Raw genomic sequence first — 19,358 nt, 5'->3', positions numbered from 1 at the left:
GACCTACTGTGGCTTGTTGTGCGGATAACACGTCTACACAGTAGTGCTTGGTGAATGTGTGAGGCGTAGACCATGTGGCTGCCTTACATATTTCTTGCATTGGGATGTTTCCTAGAAAGGCCATGGTAGCACCTTTCTTTCTGGTTGAGTGTGCCCTTGGTGTAATGGGCAGCTGTCGTTTAGCTTTAAGGTAGCAGATTTGGATGCATTTAACTATCCATCTGGCTATACCTTGTTTTGAAATTGGGTTTCCTGCATGAGGTTTTTGAAATGCAATAAAGAGTTGTTTAGTCTTTCTGATGTTCTTTGTTCTGTCAATGTAATACATTAATGCTCTTTTGACATCTAATGTATGTAGTGCCCTTTCAGCTACGGTATCTGGCTGTGGAAAGAACACCGGAAGTTCCACTGTTTGATTTAGATGGAACGGTGAAATAACCTTTGGCAAAAATTTAGGATTGGTCCTTAGGACGACTTTATTTTTGTGTAGTTGTATAAAAGGTTCCTGTATAGTAAACGCCTGAATCTCGCTTACTCTTCTCAGGGAAGTAATGGCGATGAGAAATGCCACCTTCCAGGTTAGGAACTGTATGTCGCAGGAGTGCATGGGTTCAAAAGGTGGACCCATAAGTCTAGTTAGGACAACATTTAGGTTCCATGAAGGAACAGGTAGTGTTCTTGGTGGTATAATTCTCCTAAGGCCCTCCATGAATGCTTTAATGACTGGTATTTTATATAGGGAAGTTGAATAGGTAGTCTGCAGGTATGCAGATATTGCTGCAAGGTGAATCTTAATGGAAGAGAAAGCTAGGTTAGATTTTTGTAAGTGAAGCAAGTAACCCACTACATGTTCTGGAGTTGTGTGTAATGGTTGTATTTGATTAATATGGCAGTAGCAAACAAACCTCTTCCATTTACTTGCATAGCAGTGCCTGGTGGATGGCCTTCTTGCTTGTTTTATGACTTCCATACATTCTTGGGTAAGTTGTAAGTGCCCGAATTCTAGGATTTCAGGAGCCAGATTGCTAGATTCAGCGATGCTGGATCTGGGTGTCTGATCTTTTGGTTGTGCTGTGTCAACAGATCTGGCCTGTTGGGCAATTTGATGCAGGGTACCACTGATAGGTCTAGCAGCGTTGTGTACCAGGGTTGCCTTGCCCAAGTTGGTGCTATCAATATGAGTTTGAGTTTGCTTTGACTGAGTTTGTTTACCAGGTAAGGAAGGAGAGGGAGAGGAGGAAAAGCGTAAGCAAATATCCCTGACCAGTTCATCCATAGGGCATTGCCTTGGGATTGTTTGTGTGGGTATCTGGATGCGAAGTTTTGGCATTTTGCGTTCTCCCTTGTCGCAAACAAGTCTATCTGAGGTGTTCCCCAGAGTTTGAAATAAGTGTTCAGTATTTGGGGGTGAATTTCCCATTCGTGGACCTGTTGGTGATCTCGAGAGAGATTGTCTGCGAGTTGATTTTGTATCCCTGGTATAAACTGTGCAATTAGGCGAATTTGGTTGTGAATTGCCCAATGCCAAATTTTTTGTGCTAACATGCTTAACTGCGTGGAGTGCGTCCCTCCCTGCTTGTTTAGATAATACATTGTTGTCATGTTGTCTGTTTTGACGAGAATGTATTTGTGAACTATTATTGGTTGGAAAGCTTTTAGTGCTTGAAAAACTGCAAGAAGTTCTAGGTGATTGATATGCAGTTTTGTTTGATGTACGTTCCATTGTCCTTGTATGCTGTGTTGATCGAGGTGTGCTCCCCACCCTGTCATGGAAGCATCTGTTGTTATTACGTATTGTGGCACTGGGTCTTGAAAAGGCCGCCCCTTGTTTAAATTTATGTTGTTCCACCACAGAAGCGAGAGGTAAGTTTGGCGGTCTATTAACACCAGATCTAGAAGGTGACCCTGTGCTTGAGACCACTGTGATGCTAGGCATTGTTGTAAGGGCCTCATGTGCAGTCTTGCGTTTGGGACAATGGCTATGCATGATGACATCATGCCTAGGAGTTGTAATACCATCTTTGCTTGTATCTTTTGTGTTGGATACATGCGTTGTATGATGGTGTTGAAATTTTGAATTCTTTGTGGACTTGGAGTGGCTACTCCTTTTGATGTGTCTATTATGGCTCCCAGGTATTGTTGTACCTTGCGTGGCCGAATCTTGGATTTTGTGAAATTGACGGTGAACCCTAGTTTGAAGAGGGTTTGTATGATATGATTTGTGTGATTTGAGCACTCTATTAACGAATGGGCCTTGATTAGCCAGTCGTCTAGATATGGGAACACATGTATTTGCTGCCTTCTGATGTGTGCAGCGACTACCGCTAGACATTTGGTAAAGACTCTTGGTGCGGTTGTTAATCCGAAAGGCAGTACCTTGAATTGGTAATGTATTCCTTTGAATACAAACCTTAGGTATTTCCTGTGCGATGGGTGAATTGGTATATGGAAATAAGCATCCTTGAGGTCTAAAGTTGCCATGTAGTCGTGCAGCTTTAGCAATGGCAATACTTCTTGTAGTGTGACCATGTGGAAGTGGTCTGATTTGATGAAAGTGTTGACTACTCTGAGGTCTAGGATTGGTCTCAGTGTTTTGTCCTTCTTTGGTATCAGAAAGTACAGTGAGTAAACTCCTGTGTTTATTTGTGTGTTTGGCACTAATTCGATTGCATTCTTTTGCAATAGTGCCTGCACTTCTATCTCTAGGAGATTGGAATGGTGTGTTGTTAAATTTTGTGCTTTTGGTGGTATGTTTGGAGGGAACTGTAGAAATTCTATGCAGTAACCATGTTGGATAATTGCTAGAACCCAAGTGTCTGTAGTGATTTTCTCCCATGCTCTGTAATAATGACCTATTCGTCCCCCCACTGGTGTTGTGTGGAGGGGGTGAGTGACATGTGAGTCACTGTTTAGTAGTAGGGGTTTTGGGGCTTTGGAATCTTCCTCTATTTCTAGGGAATTGCCCTCCTCTATATTGTCCCCGAAAACCTCCTCTATACTGTCCTTGGTAACTGGACGGTGTGGCTTGTGAGGTGCTGGCTTGTGTGCTTTGACCCCGAAACCCCCCTCGAAAGGGCGTTTTACGGAATGAGCTGTAATTCCCTCTGCTCTGCGGGGAGTAGAGTGCGCCCATGGCTTTGGCAGTGTCCGTATCTTTTTTGAGTTTCTCAATCGCTGTGTCCACTTCTGGACCGAACAGTTCTTTTTCATTAAAAGGCATATTGAGAACTGCTTGTTGAATCTCTGGTTTAAATCCAGACGTTCGGAGCCATGCATGCCTTCTGATAGTTACAGATGTATTAATTGTCCGTGCAGCTGTATCTGCAGCGTCCATGGAGGAGCGGATCTGGTTGTTGGAGATGGCCTGTCCCTCCTCAACCACTTGTTTTGGCGTATTTTGGAAGTCTTTGGGCAGATGTTCAATGAGATGTTGCATCTCGTCCCAGTGGGCTCTGTCATAGCGCGCAAGTAGTGCCTGGGAGTTCGCGATGCGCCACTGGTTTGCAGCTTGTGCTGCGACTCTTTTACCAGCTGCATCAAACTTGCGGCTTTCTTTATCTGGGGGTGGTGCATCTCCAGATGTGTGAGAGTTGGCCCTTTTCCTAGCTGCTCCTACAACAACAGAGTCTGGTGGCAGCTGTGTTGTGATGAAAGCCGGGTCTGTAGGAGGCGGCTTATACTTTTTTTCCACCCTTGGTGTGATTGCCCTACTTTTGACCGGGTCCTTAAATATGTCTTTTGCGTGCCGGAGCATACCAGGGAGCATAGGCAGGCTTTGGTAGGAGCTGTGGGTGGAGGAGAGTGTGTTGAACAGGAAATCATCCTCGACCTGTTCTGAGTGGAGGCTTACGTTGTGAAATTGTGCTGCTCTAGCCACCACCTGAGAGTACGCGGTGCTGTCTTCTGGTGGAGATGGTTTTGTAGGGTATGCCTCTGGGCTGTTATCTGACACTGGGGCGTCGTATAGATCCCATGCGTCCTGGTCTTGGTCACCCTGGCTCATGGTGGTGTGAGCTGGGGAGTGTGATGGCGTTTGTGCTGGTGAAACGTTAATCACGGGCGGAGGAGAGGGTGGTGGTGTAACTCTTTTCACCACTTTTGGTTGTGGTGCTTGTTCCGTCTGGAACTCCAACCTTCTCTTTCTCCTAATGGGGGGAAGGGTGCTTATTTTTCCTGTCCCCTGCTGAATGAAGATACGCTTTTGCGTATGGTCCGCATCAGTTGCTTGTAGCTCTTCCTCAAACCTATGCTTCTGCATTTGGGAGGTTAGCGAGTGCTCTTCTGTATAAGAGCCTGAAGCTGGGTCGCTTGCAGTTTGTTTCGGCGTCGAAACTGTGTCTGCGTGTTTTTTCGGCTCCGAGGTGACTTTTTTCCTTTTCGGGGCCGAAACCTCTCGGCGTCGATCTGTTTCGGTGCCGCTGTCTCGGCGTCGAGCCGTGTCCACACCGGCATCTCGGTGTCGAGGCTTGTCTCCAGCACTTTCTCGGTCCCGAGAAGGCTGCGTGCCGGTGTCTCGACCGGAGTCGGACGATCTCGGCACTGTTTGGGCCTTTTTCGGTGCCGACGGTCGGTCACCGATTTTATGGGTTGAGCCATGGCCTGGTGGCAGTGGCGTCCCCTGGGCCTTGTAAATGTTTCTTTGTGTGGTTTTCGACGTCTTACTCACGGTTTGTGTATCGTCGAATCCTTCGGAGTCTGAGTCTTGGATCGAGAAGGTACCTTCCTCTTCCTGTTCCTCGAACTCCCGTCGGGCTGTCGGTGCGGACGCCATTTGAAGTCTTCTGGCTCGACGGTCTCGGAGTGTTTTTCGGGACCGGAACGCACGACAGGCCTCGCAGGTGTCTTCGCTGTGCTCAGGTGACAGGCACAGGTTGCAGACCAAGTGTTGGTCTGTGTAGGGGTATTTATTGTGGCATTTGGGGCAGAAACGGAACGGGGTCCGTTCCATCGGCGTTCTTCAGCACGCGGTCGGGCCGACCAGGCCCCGACGGAGGATCGAAAAATTACCCCGAAGGGCACCGGAGCTCTTCGATCTTCGATGCGGTGTTGAATGTAAGTATGCCGATCCCGAACGCAACAATACCGACGAAAATCTTCCGAAATTAACTATTTTTTCTGTTCCGAAACTCGGAGCGACAGGAACACGTCCGAACCCGATGGCGGAAAAAAAACAATCGAGGATGGAGTCGACGCCCATGCGCAATGGAGACAAAAGGAGGAGTCACTCGGTCCCGTGACTCGAAAGACTTCTTCGAAGAAAAACAACTTGTAACACTCCGGCCCAACACCAGATGGCGAGCTATTGCAGAACATGCGTATCTACAGCGACAGATGCCATCGAACTTTGTAATTTTGATACTGATTGCAATAAAGGTTTATCTTACCATCCTGCAGCCTTCTAGGTGATGGAAATAACATATACCCAAGGAAATGTGCTGTAATTGAAGCAATCGAGGGGGGACAAATGTTTTGTGTCTTGAGCTAAACAAATACCCCTCCATAGTAAAGAATTAATTCTGGATTTAAAAGATGCATTTTAGCATGCTTACCAGAAGGTATTGAAATCTGTTGATAATTAGACGTTTAACAAAACAAGTAATTTTTGATGTATCTAACGGAAATCATGCCTCATTATTAAAATGTTTTTGTTTTTATTTCACAGACCCTGTAGACCACAGAGAAAAACAATACCAAAAGAAGACTACCAATGCTGTCTGGACAACTTCAAATTATTTACTTCTCAGCCCCAACAAAGCATGTATGTTCAACACACAACAACACGTGTCCAAAGTAAAACTCCACAACAATAAGAATGTTTAGTAATAGTTATAAAACGGCATGGTTCTCGGACATGGCAGTGCCTTACGTTTATGTCTGCGTTTTGGAAATCAACATTCCATATACTCGTTTTTTAATTATTTATTATCTAGATTTTTTTTTTTAATTAAATAAAACGTATTTATTATGAACCACTACAGTTCATGTGAGTGCTAAATTAAACATGCTACCTATGTGAGGTTAAGGCTAACGGTGTCACAAATCAGTTTGAAATTATTTTAATAACTTTATAGGAAAAAAATATTACCAACAGCTATTCTTAAAGATAAAATTCCACATCTTCCAAGTAACTCTTGATGTATTAGTGTAACATTTCCCAGATTGTTGAGATCAATCAAAACAGCAGCACCATGATTTTTTTAATCTGCATAGATAAGGAACGGGAACTGAGCAATTGTAAACAACAATGTTCCCTATTTTTCTTTAAGGTCGTTAAAAGACGAACACAGGAGATGATTTAGTTGACTATAGTCTTGGTAATCTGAGGTGTTTTGGCAATGGCTTGCCACTCCAGTCTTTGTGGCTTAGGTTCTCATATTCCACTGTCAGCCATTTGCGTAAAGTTTATAGGTGGGAATTCTTACAAGCAAAGGTGCCCAAGTCTGCACCACATTGTCGTTCAAACATAATTTTCCGAAGTAATCCACATTGGAAGACGTTACAAATGGAAATAATGACTGTTTACTGTTTCTGGTAATTCTCCCGAAGTAGCATGTCACAATGTTCTTGAATTCCTGTGAAGTGAAAAGCATTATAATTAGATAAAATACAGATCTACCCAAAAACACATTTATGGTTCAAGATGTAATTTGGTCTGGTGCTCTTAACACCCATTTCTTTTTTTCTTTACAAACCATTCTGCTTCTTGTAGTGTTTAAACTGCCAATACAAGAAAGATGCATCTACTAGTTACACAAGGCATGGTCACTGTGTACTCAACCTGCTAATATTTTAAAAATATTTCCATAAGTTATTTACTTGGGGTGAGACCCTCGTATACCATAGGGGCGCATAATACTTTTTGCAGGAATCTTGTCAGTTTGATTTCTGTGGCTGTTGCCTGGTTGGAGGTGTCAAAGTTTGATCATAATCCAATGCAGCAGTCCATGTTTTACAGTCTGAGTCCAATCTTTGGGCATAGCAAGATCGCAGGCCTAAAGGGGATTTTCTAGTCTACACCGAGCAAAGTGTGGCTTGCTGAAAAGCTGAACACCCCCATGAAGCCCACCCCTGGACGGGGTGTACAAGGTAAACTGCCTCACTAAACATTAACAATTGCTTGGATTTCCCCAAGGGCAGAATGTATTTTTAAAATTTGGGGTGAATACTCCGCACACATTGCATCAAAGTTTAGGGAACAAACTGAACTCCAGGAATGTTCTTGGTGTCGGGCCTACTCACAACACTTTGTAAAACGGTGCATTTTACAGTGCATTGTGAACAAATATTGCCTAAAAATCCATAGGTAATAAAAGGGGGGCACAACTGATGCTTTGAATGCCAAGCATGCGTGACCGTCCCCAGAAGTGATGGGGGTTCATCCTCCTCAAGTAAGCCTTTAGAAATGGTGCATGTTTGAGTTCAATTTCTGGAAAAACTGGCTAAAAAGCCAACATTAAGAAGATGCACGAAAAAGCTCCAGTTACCACATCTGTGGGCTCTTATCCATTATCAACTTGTTAGATGCCCTGTCCAGAAGTGTTAGGACCAAACGCTGTGTGCAAAGCCTTCATTCAGAGCTTAGTTTACTGCCCTGCCACTTGGTGTTGCATTATCCACAGGCTTAGAATGGCAAAGAGCCAGGACAAATGAGTAAAAGTGCTTGTAAGTTACCTTGGACCCTACAACAATACTGTCAGAACAATGACCAGAACAATCTATCTGATACAAGTGTGTGCTTACTTACACAATAGTGAGGCCAAGGTGACCTGAAAGGGGAATTCATCTTGGAGAAAGCAATCTTGGACTCTGTGCACTTGCCTTCATTGCCTTATGCACTACATCCTGCACCATGTATTTTGCAAATCAAAATACATATACTTCAATCTCTCATAATGTCAAAAGGGGCCTAACAAATGTTCCCACAAATCCAGGAGTCGTGAGGTTATATGATTACCATATTATCATGACACCATTTAAAGCAGCCTGAACCACAAAACAAAAAGGCATAAAGGACAAGCTGCTAAAACCGAATCAATGTTTAATGTTCAAAATCATCTTTCAACTAATGAAACCAACACATCCTAAAAAAAATCCTCTTGTGCTATGAAACAGAATTGCAAAAACTTAGTACAGGTCTTATATGTAAGCAGTGGTGGAAGAGCTTCACCCCACTGGCTCAGCCAGCAGGTGCAGAGAGCGGCGGGCTGGGTCACGCGAGGTGGTATGAGGAATTGTGTGCACTAAGTGCGCATGTGTGTTTGGAAGGCCTAAGATGGCCGTCCAAACACACATGCACACTTAAGTTTCTCCAGTCCGGCTGTGGAGAAACTGCACAAGCCCCAGGGTTGTGTCTACAGCAGCCACAGCTACGTATGGAGCTCAACTGCTGAAAAATGTCAAACAAAATGAAAACATACAGCTGACCTGTAGAATCAGCCGGTCATCATACTTTGAGGAGCTGCTCAAGACCGATGACCATGACTTCCTGACTTCAACCGGAAAGGGCTCAGCCTCCAAACTCTTAAGGCTGCAATTATCATTCCTAAACATACAGTGGGGTCCAATCATCTGGCACAGTCTCTGAAACCCACTGCAAGTTACCACAATCCCAGAGAAATATTTAACCAGACACTTTCATGCGTACATGAAACATAACCATCTATTCTACAATATGGCCTTGGCTTAAACACAAGGACCTCCATCTGCGGTGACAGTAACCACCCACAGCACTGACCAGCATAAATCCTGCTTTTGCCCAGGACAAGCTAGATAATAACATTTTCCTCAAAAAGGTGATCATACATTGAATTTTCAAGCAACGTTAGTTGGGGTACATCAGATTCTCTGCATCACACCCTTACTTTCCAACATCAACCTAAGACCCCTTAGATGAGTTAATCAAGCAATACCCTGTGAAATTCAGTGTATACACATATGGCTTTAAGATTCACCTCAAACGAAATAGTCTGGGAAATGATGTACTTATTGTATACACTCTGTATTGAACCTAAGCTACTTCAGGGTTAAAGATTCAATGGGGGTGGTAAAGGAATCTGGAGGACACAATGAAAATCTTTGTTACCATTCAACTAGTTTGTAAACAATGGGCCAGCACTAAGGAATGTTTTTTATCTGTAACCCCAGTTCTCTCTTGGGTGAATCTCCACTGAAGTCAAACAAACTGAATAGTCCTGCCCACGTGCGGAGAACCCGGAGCACTTTTTCTTAGTATATCATCTCAAGTGTAGCTGTTTGCTTTTCTTTTGGAAGGCCTGCAGTCACTTAAGATAAAGAACATTATGCAGCCTATAGGAGGAGGCTAAAATAGCCCAATGCTTCATACTGTACTTAAAAAGGGCCAAGCCAATCATATAACCTTATAATTCAAAGTAATTATTTTGGAAAAACAGCTTGAATATCTTTCACAAACCCTTTTTTGTAAGGTAAAGTAACAAAACCAACCCCTTGGATGAAGCTAACCAGGTCTTTAATCTTCGCATGCCTGGACTACATAGGCATAATGCAGCAAGATCTCTGTGAAAAAATGTAACTGATAAGACTTGAACAAGCACAAATCTAGACAGTCACGCTTTACCTCAACACAGAGAAACAGGAACATACAAAACACAGTCTTAAGTCACTTCAGGGGCTCCAAAAATATTTCAGAATCAAATGTAACCTACTTAGCACAGTGAATAAGGCATCCAGTCATAAAGGAGTAGACTTCATACAAAATGTGACCCTCCCCCAAGGCTTCGCCAATAATTTCTGGCCATGGAGCTTTACAACCTTGCAATTAAAGTTCAAGTGGATACATAGTTACTAGCTTAAATGAAAATATGTTCAGAGCTGGAATTCACCAAAAGGAAGCTCCTACATGTAAACTCAATCATATTGGCTGGCTTCTCCCTTTCTCTGAACGTTACTATACATGAAAAATCCCCCTCGTTTTACCTACTTTAAACAACAGTATCTGTAACCCATCTTTACATCCCACACAAACAACCAAATAATACAGATTATGATCCTGTCCTGTAGTAACAAGTTTAGTGCAAAAAAACAAACAAAAAAAAGAAGCAAAATAATTAATCCTGAGCTTTGAATGGCTCCAACTATGGATTCCTAGGTGCCTTCTTTGGTGACTGTGCTACACCAAGGCTGGCTGAGACAGTGGTGTCTCAAAGTTTCAAACCCAACATAATATATTTAATTTATTAAGGTCTCTCGGTCTGGGACTGCTGAAAAACAAGGGCTTCATCTTCAATATCCCAGGGGGGCACACCCATTCATTTAGCGGAAAAGAATGGAGATGCATCGCTTCTATCCATATTTTTCAGCCATGAAGCCACCCTTCTTGCCCTTGCCACCCACACTGATCTAGTCAATCGTCTTCCTATTATTACCAAATACATTTCTATTCCTCCTAGTTTTGTTTTGTACCTGAAACCAGAGCAGCCTTCACAAATGGGGCTTGTGACTGTGTTGATGGCTCTGGATTCACGTTAAAATTGTTACTTGAGCCCCACAGAAAGTGTACTCGGAGCTCTTTGCATTGTTCATAAACTAATGAAACCAAAAACAATTTGGCTGGTCTCAGTTGTATTGTAAGGCCTGGGCTTTTACCTAAGACCCTCCATCATGTAAAAGAAGACAGATGTTTACGCCACTTGCAGATTGAATAGTTTCCACATTGTTGATGAATACTACTTCCTGATGGCTTTCCTGCCTATGAAAAGACCTCTTTGGTGAAAGAACTGCCTAGATAAAGAAAAGAGGGTTGCCAACTTTCTATTTCTGGAAACCAGTGACGGTACTCCAGATTGTCAGGAAACTACAGCTGAATTGATAGTTTTAACCTTTAAGCTAACTGTTGCCTCCAACGTGACTGCTCACAATTTCACCACAATGGAGGATATATGGGCTGGGGTGGCAGGACATAACTGGACTCCTGCTAAACCAGGTAATGGAGATAAGACATGTAATGAATGACAACTTCTTACTAGTGAGGTGGGTCTGGCCAGATAAACCAAGCCAGTAAACCTAATGGCTTCAGAGAAGGTTAGGTCTGTTGGCCTAAACACTGGTAACTCTGCTAGCATGAATTGATTCTCATTCTCTCTCTCTTCTTATTACGTTCTTATGGCCAGTGAATAAAACAACAGTCAGTCATCTTGAAATATAAAGCATGTTCCTTATCTTCAAAGTTGTTTTTCCACACCTTCAAAGAAATATAGTCTTAAAATTCACCACCAATACAAAAGCTATTTTTTTTACCAAACAAAGGACCTTATTTGTTCATGGAGCACCTGGACAGGCATTGAGAAAAATATTTTTCAGATTGCTTGAGAAGTGATAACATTCAAGGAAATGGAGTTGGAAGTCTCTATCATACTTTGTACAAATGACAAAGGAGACTATCCCGCCCCAGCAAGGTTGTCAAATTGGATCACTAATTGTAGGAAGCTGGCCTGGTGTGTGGTGGGTATCTGAGGTACTTACACCTTATACCAGGTATCCCCTATTTGTGTAGTGTAGGCTGTGTCTATCAGCCAGGCTCTCTAGAGGTAGCTGTGGATGAGCAGCCAAGGCCTATCTAGGAGACATGCAAAGCTCATCCGATATCACAGTAGTCACACAGCACTTACATACATGAAAGAAAACCGTCAGTGTTACAAAAATAAAGATACTTTATTTTAGTGACACAATTACCAAAATAACAAGTTACATACCTTCAGTAACAAATTATCTGGTAGACTATCTAGCTGCAGATTCCTTACCTTAGAATTCCCAGACGTCTGCTTTAAATTTGGAAGGTTTCTGCACGCAGTCGGGTGGTGACGTTCCAATCTGCATGCGTCGTCTGGCTCCGCGTTCCGTCGTCAGCGTCGTTGGAGCAGTCTGTGACAACAGAGCCTTCTATATAGGCACCACCCCGGTGTGCGTACGTCAGTTCTTTTCCACAACTTCCCACGCCAAAAGTGCAGTCATGGAAGAACCAACTTTTTTCTGACTGTCTGAGCAAAATCACATGCCCTGGAGAAAGGGTAAATATCTGAAAAGACATAGTATATATCCGCAGAGCCAGGAGGCATGGGTGGGTGTAAGGAATCTGCAGCTACATAGTCTTTATCAGATAATGCATTACCAAAGGCAAGTAACTTGTTAATCTCCTAGAGACTTCTAGCTGCAGATTCATTACCTTAGAATAGATACCCAAGCCATAACCTCTTTGCGGCGGTCTGCAGACAAATTGTCCTCAAACTAAAAAGTCCTGCAAAATGCCCATCTCCGCAGACCTGACTGTCTAGATAGTGGTGTTTAGCAAACTTATGCAGAGACGCCAAGTTGCAGCCTGACAGATGCCCAGGACTGGTACATCTCTTGCTAATGCAGTGGTAGCAGCTTTGCCCTTGGTGGAGTGAGCCCTCACGAGGCTGCTTTTTGACCAGGGGGTAGCAGATTGTAATACAGAGAACGGCCCAGAGCGAAATGGTTAGATTCTGGACTGCCTAAACTTTCTTTGCTCCCACGTGCCCCACAAAGGGTTGACCATACACCTGGAACTCTTGTGCGTTCAAGTCAGAACAGCTCTCTTTTTGAGTCCAGTCGATGGAGTTTCGCCTCTTCCTTAAAGGGATGGGGTGAAGCAAAGAAGGTGGGCAGGGTGATGTTCTGACCCAGGTGAAATGAGGTCACCACCTTGCGGAGGAAAGAGGCACGAGTTCTGAAGACTACCTTTTCAAGATATATCGTGAGATACAGCGGTTTTGATTATAAAGCCTGTATCTCACTCACTCTCCTGGCAGATGTGATTGCCCGTAAGAAGACTGTTTTGATAGTGAGCAGCCAGAGAGGACAATTATGTAAAGGCTCAAAAGGAGCACACATAAGAAATGTGAGCACCAGATTAAGGTCCCACTTGGTCATAACAGAAGGTGTAAGTGGAAACATATGTACAAGCCCTTTTAAGAATCTCTGTACAATAGGAGACTTAAACAAAGACTGTTTATCGGGCAATCGAAGAAAAGCAGATAAGGCAGAAAGACAGCCCTTAAGAGTCCCTAAGGAGGAACCCTGTTGGGCGAGAGTCAGAATGAAAAGGAGGCTATTAGAAAGAAGAAGAAAGAGGATCAATAGACCTCTCTGTACAATATAATTCAAAACGTTTCCAATGGCAGGCATAAACTGTCTTAGTAGAGGGACGCCTGGCTGCCAGAATGACATTACAGACTTCAGGAGGGAGGTCATAAACCATCAACTGCCGCTGCTCAATCTCCATGCATGAAGCCTCCGAGTTGACAGGTTCGGGTGGAGAACCTTCCCCTGCTGCTGCGACAGAAGATCCTCCCGAAGAGGCAACCTGATTGGTGGATTTATGTTCATTTTGAGAAGCTCTGGTTACCAGATTCTTTGTGCCCAATCCGGAGCCACTAGGATTACTTGGGCCCGGTCATTCTTGATTTTCTTGAGAACTCTGGGCAGAAGTGGTATGGGCTGAAAGGCATACAGGCGGCCTGAGCTCCACTCGTGATGAAAGGCATCGCCTAGCAATAGCCACCTTGGAAACTCTCAACGTGCGATACTGCTGACATTGCCTGTTCTCTTCAGAGGCGATCAGATCTAACCAAGGCTCTCCCCACTGCTGAAATAGTCTCTGTGCCACCTACGAATGGAGACACCATTCGTGATCTGCAAAGCATTGCTGGCTGAGTTCTTCTGCTCTGGCGTTCAGAGAGCCTGCCAGGTGTTGAACCACCAGGGTTATGCCCTGGTGTTTCAGCCACGTCCAGAGACGTGTAGAGCCTTTTGACAAAGGGTTCACAAACCCACATTGCCCTGCTTGTTGCAGTGCCATATTGCGGTGGTGTTGTCCATGAACAATTGCACTGTTTTGCCTTTGATAACAGACAGAAATGCCTTCGATGCTTCTTGAATCACCCGTAGCTCCAGTAAGTTGATATGGCGTACAAATTCTGCCGGAGACCAGAGGCCTATGATCTCCACCGCTCCCAGGTGGCTGCCCCATCCCAGAGGTGGCACACCTGTAACTACTGTAAACTCTGGTTGGGGAAGGATGAGGAGTCTGCCTTTTGCAGTTCCGTCCAAGATCTGAACCATGTCAGTGAGATTCCCCTGATGCTGTGCCCACTGGAACTTTAGGTCACTCTGCAGAACCCTCATATGCCATCTGGCATTTTTTATTAATAGGATGCAGGGAGCCATGAGGCCCAGCAGCCTCAGGGTCTGCCTCACTGAAATCCAGCATAGCGGCCGAAACATCAGCATCATAACCTGAACATCCTGGACTCGCTACTCAGGAGGATAGACCCGAAACTGCACTGTGTCCAGAACACCTCTGATGAACGGGAACATTTGACAGGAAGTCAGGTGTGACCCCGGCACATTTATAGAGAACCACAGTGAATGCAGAAGGTTTGCCGTAGTCTGAAGGTGGATGACGACAGCCTGAAGCAAAGGAGCCTTCAACAGCCGGTCATCAAGGTAGGGGAAAACTGAAACCCCAAGCCAGATGAGCTGCGACAACCACCACCACTTTGGTGAACACCCAAGGGGCCCTGATGAGGGCGAAAGGGTAGCACAGTAAACTGAAAGTGCTCATGGCTTACCTTGAATCGCAACTAGCGCCTGTGGGCAGGAGGGATGGGATATGGAAATAGGCATCCTACAAATCTAACGCTACCATCCAGTCTCCTTGGTCTAGGGCAGACAAGACCTGAGCCAGAGTGAGCATTCTGAATTTCTCTTTTTATGGAAGAAACTGACATCTGACAAATCCAGAATAGGACGAAGTCCCTTGTTCTTTTTGGGTATCAGAAAGAAGCGAGAATAACAACCATTGCCGTCACAGACTGCTCCAAAAGGGACCTTTTCTATGGCTCCCTTGGCCAAGAGAGACGCAACTTCCTCATGGAGCAAAACCACATGATCCTCCATCAGCCGTTATTTTGAGGGAGGCATTGGGGGGAGGGAATGACTGGAAGGGGACGGAATAGCTCCTTCTGTATGATCTGAAAGACCCAGTTGTCTGATGTTGTGGACCACCAGATAGGGAAATTAAATTGAACCCTCCCTCCAACAAGGTCTTGCAGAGTCACCCTAGGAGGGCTTTGAGGCTGTAGAGGTGGGTGGCGGATGACTTCTGACCAGACCCTCTGTGTCTGAAGGCACCACGACTGTGTCCTTGCACAAGATGTTGGCCTGGCAGAAGACAGTGGCAGTCTGTGAATGGAGTGGTGCCACACCCCTTCGGAAGCCTCGAAAGAAGCGATAGACAGACTGTTAGCGAGGGGTTACTGACAAGCCCAATGACTTGGCTGTACCCCGCGAGTCCTTAAAGCGCTCCAGTGCAGAGTCTGCCTTCTCACCAAAAAAGGCGAGACTCATCAAAAAGAATGTCCATAATGTTTGCCTGGACATCCCCTAATAAGCCAGATGTACGAAGCCAGGCGTGGCGTCGAAGGGCCACCGTCGACAAAATTGCTCTACCCAGCGAGTCAGTCGTGTCCAAACCACACCCGATTGAAAACTTTGTTGCATCTCTCCCGTCCTCAACCGCTTGGGAAAGAATGGCCCACGCGTCCTCCGGGACCTGAGGCAGCACCTGCGCCACAAATCACACAAAGTGTGGGAAAATCAGCCCAATAGGCATGAGGTGTTTACCTTCCTCCATGCCAGACTGTTGGAAGAAAACATCTTCTTCCCAAGCTGATTAAGCCTTTTGGATTCCCTATTCGGAGGTGCGGAAGGGAAGGCGCCATGGGAAGCAGATGCTTGGGCTACCAAGCTCTCTGGGGTAGGGTGTTGAGTGAGGAAACTGGGGTCACCCGGAGCTGGGCGATGGTGGCAGCCATTCGTCCGGTTTACAGGAGCCCCTGTGCTGGGTTTGAACTACATCCCCAGCAGGACATCAGTGTGGGCCTAATTAAAGGCCATCATTGGTTTCTATGTAGAAGCCCCTGGCTAAAGCACCTCTGTCCAGAGGTTAGTTTTGACCGGCATCGTAGGCAGATCTAGGTCCAGAACCTCCGCCTCCCTACGTTCCACCATTGAGTACGATGCACCCTCCCCCGTAGCCATCGTAGGAGGAGAGAGCATGCCAATATCTGGAGAGGTGTACAGTCCACTGGCCTCTCCCAGTTCCCGATACCAGTCCAATAGTTCCATGGGGGTCTCTATAGGGTCTAAAGACCCCTGCCATTCTTCACCAGTGCCCTGCTGCTCAAGGAAATGCTCAGCCATAGATCTGGCACCCATGGGTGCTGTCGGTGCCAAAATCAGCGTTGTGCAATGCCGTTCCGGCTCGTCAGTAATTAGAATGGGGCTTGTGTCACTGGTGGGGGCCAGGAGCGTCAACGTCGGGAGGGGGGCTGGGAGCGTTGACGGGGAAGGCCAACTGTCTGAGGCTGCCCGATCCAGATCCACGAGGCCCCATCGAAGCCGAAGCTGCCTGCGTGGAACCTGATGGGCCTCTGCCAACCCTGTGGGGCCTGAGAATGCTCTAGCAGGGCAGACTTGCTCAAACACGAGGTGTACGGCCTCATAGAACTCTTTAATTTGAGTGGGGGTCGCTCTGGCTTCCAGAAGGTGAGGAAGGCGTGGAGCCGGCCCTAGCATCGGTTCGGCGGAACCATGCCTGAAATGTTGACATTCCTGAGTTGCCTCGTCAGCCGACAGGCAAGGCCAAGTCTAAGTCCGCTTGGACTTCTTCTTAAGCTTCTTCTCAAAGTGGCCGGAGGACATTGAGTGGGCTCCTGGGGCGGGCTAGAGACCTTCTCCTCGACTGGTACCGTGACCTCCAAGGAGTTGCACCGGGCCACCATGAGCTTCAGGGACTGCTCCCTTAAAGCTTCCGGAGCCATGCCCCGGCAGTCCGAGCATGAATTCGAATTGTGGTAGCGCTTGAAACACCATAAACATACCTGGTGTGGATCCATCACCGACATGGTGTGATGGCAGGCACCACACACCTTGGATACGGTCTTTCTCAAGGTCATCCTTGCACAGACAAAAAATCTTGACAAAAAGGTTGAAAAAGGCCTGTAAAAAAAGACAGAGTAGCTCTGTCTGGATCTGCGCTTTACGGGCGCGGAAGGAAAAGGACTGATGTCTGCGCGCCTGGGTTGTGCCTTTATAGGCGACAGTGACGTCACAGACTGCTTGAACGATGCCACACAGATCTGAACAATGCCACCCGATGGCGCGCACAAGGGCATTGCTCAACAAACATTCCGGATTCCAAGCTGATGCCTGGAAATTCTAAAGGTAGGTAATCTGCAGCTGGAAGTCTCTATCAGATAATGGCTACCTTCTTGCAGAAATTAGTTTGTGACCCTAAAAAAGGGGTTGATAGATGCTGTATATCATGCCAGGACAAGTTGTTAAGTGTCACTGGCCCCCTGACTAGAATTCTAGATCTTGCTGAACAGGCGAAGTCCTCTGGTACCCCTTTGTCACTGGAAAGGGTTTCGGGGTGGGCCCGAAGAGTTATCATATTCTTAGGAAATGCTAATTGCGCCCTTTCTACTGAGAGGCGCCAGTCGCTTCTCATTAAAGTAGACCCTAAACTGGGGGATCTAGCTTCGACAGAGACAGGGGCGGGTGCACAAGGAGATCTTTTCAGTCACCCTTTCATCAAGGAGTTATCCAAGTTTGTGGCCACCTTCACGTTGCTCCATAAGGCCCAATCCTCGATTAGGAAGGTTTTCCAGTCACTCATTTTCATTGGGGCTGATCATGGAAGAAGGCACTAGGCCAGCCGCTTCTACGTGCAAAGCCCCACCAGAGGACAGGTTTTCCACAAAGGTTCAGATTACCAAAGCTCCAGTGACATCTTCTCCACAAGAAGGAGCCAACAAGGGAGAGGCACCAGAGGCCATCTGCAGAGTTCCCAACCCAGCAAGTGTTCTTTCGGATTCTTCCTTGCCCATCGGGGGGACGGATGGCACAATTTCTAAACAACTGGGAGTCCCTCACTTCGGACGCTTGGGTTCGCGGTTTCCAAATAGAGTTCTACAGCTCCCTGGTTCAACTTTCAAATACACGTCCTCTGAGTTCACAGGAGCAGGTCTCTTTGGTGGACCCAGAGATCCATGACTTACTCACCAAGGAGGCTTTTATCCCTTCCATTACACAGCCACAGGGCTTCCTAAGCAATTTTGTTGTATTGGACAAGAGGGATGGGTTTCAACATCCTGTCATCAACCTGAAGGAGTTCAATGGCTGGTTGATTTCCACCATTTCAAGATGGAGGGCGTTCGCCTCCTTCGAGACCTGTTGCTTCCCGACATCTGGATGGTGCATCTCGACCTTCCCAACAAACCACCTTCCTTGATTTTGTTATTGATTCAGTAGCCAAGACTTTCAGCTTACCTTCACAAAAAATTGTGAAGATTCGCAAGGAACTTAAAAAGACTATTTCCAAACAATCAATTTCTTTACACCAGATAGCTCAGATAGTGGGGCTCCGATCATCCTTCATCCAGGCAATATTTTCAGGCCCTATACATTACAGGGCTCTACAAAGGCTCAAGACCTTTCACTTATGCAGGGGCCTTCAATACTCAAAACAGGTTTCCCTGACGGAGGAGGTGACTACCAAGATGCTTTGGTGGCTGTCCCAAATGGAGGCATGGAACAGTCGCGCCATCTTCAGCTCCGACCCGGATACAGTCGGACACCAGAAAATCCAGTTGGGGATCATGCTGCGGGCCTCCTTTACCAGTGGCAAATGGTTCACGGATGAACAATCAAACACCAGGTTAGCTTGAATCCAGTGGCACAGTGAGCAAGGGACCCAGGTTTGGGCATACCCTACCCATTTAGGGCAAAAGAACGATGGATTAAACCCAGATCTGTGACCGGGGGTGAGTGTTTGCATTGTTCAGCACTCCGTCCATCATCCTTTTGTGTTGCTAAAGTTGCCCTAAGTGGGAAGGGTATGCCCAGACGTGGGTCCCTTGCTCACTGTGCCACTGGATTCAAGCTAGCCTGGCTGATGAAGGGTGATACCCTGAAACCGGTTCCAGGATGATTGTTTCCGGTCCAGGGAGGACCTGGCTTGGCAGTTCGGGCTGGACTGTTCCCATGAGGAACAGGGTCAAGACTGATTTGCATATGGCTGGGTCCAAACAGGGGTGGCATGGTGAGCAAAAGAACGATGGATTCAACCCAGATCTGTGACTGGGGGTGCGTGTTTGCATTGTTCAGCATGCCTTCCATCATCGTTTTGTGTTGCAGAATCACCCTTTACTCAGTCTTCCTCTCATGGCCTGGAGGATTACCGGGAAAGATGGAAAGTCCCAGGACTTTCATAGAACGCTGAAAGATTAATGGCCGCA

General features: G+C 46.1%; 2 protein-coding genes across 3 annotated transcripts in view; one reads left to right on the top strand and one right to left on the bottom strand.

Moving 5' to 3' along the window:
* Positions 1-5,969, top strand: part of TVP23A (trans-golgi network vesicle protein 23 homolog A) — a 68,975-nt gene extending 63,006 nt beyond the window's left edge. For both annotated transcript variants that reach the window (XM_069210418.1, XM_069210417.1), the window contains exon 7: positions 5,663-5,969. In XM_069210418.1, the coding sequence (XP_069066519.1) occupies positions 5,663-5,671 (9 nt within the window). In that variant the 3' untranslated portion in view covers positions 5,672-5,969. The remainder of the gene's footprint in view (positions 1-5,662) is intronic.
* Positions 5,714-19,358, bottom strand: part of NUBP1 (NUBP iron-sulfur cluster assembly factor 1, cytosolic) — a 320,559-nt gene continuing 306,914 nt past the window's right edge. Inside the window, exon 11 of the mRNA XM_069210416.1 lies at positions 5,714-6,572. Within this exon, the coding sequence (XP_069066517.1) occupies positions 6,520-6,572 (53 nt within the window). The 3' untranslated portion in view covers positions 5,714-6,519. The remainder of the gene's footprint in view (positions 6,573-19,358) is intronic.

Source organism: Pleurodeles waltl, chromosome 10 (genome assembly GCF_031143425.1).
Source record: "Pleurodeles waltl isolate 20211129_DDA chromosome 10, aPleWal1.hap1.20221129, whole genome shotgun sequence".
Classification (NCBI taxonomy): Eukaryota; Metazoa; Chordata; class Amphibia; order Caudata; family Salamandridae; genus Pleurodeles; species Pleurodeles waltl.
The sequence above is the reverse complement of the archived record's forward strand: the minus strand, read 5'-3'. Positions and strand labels throughout refer to the sequence as shown.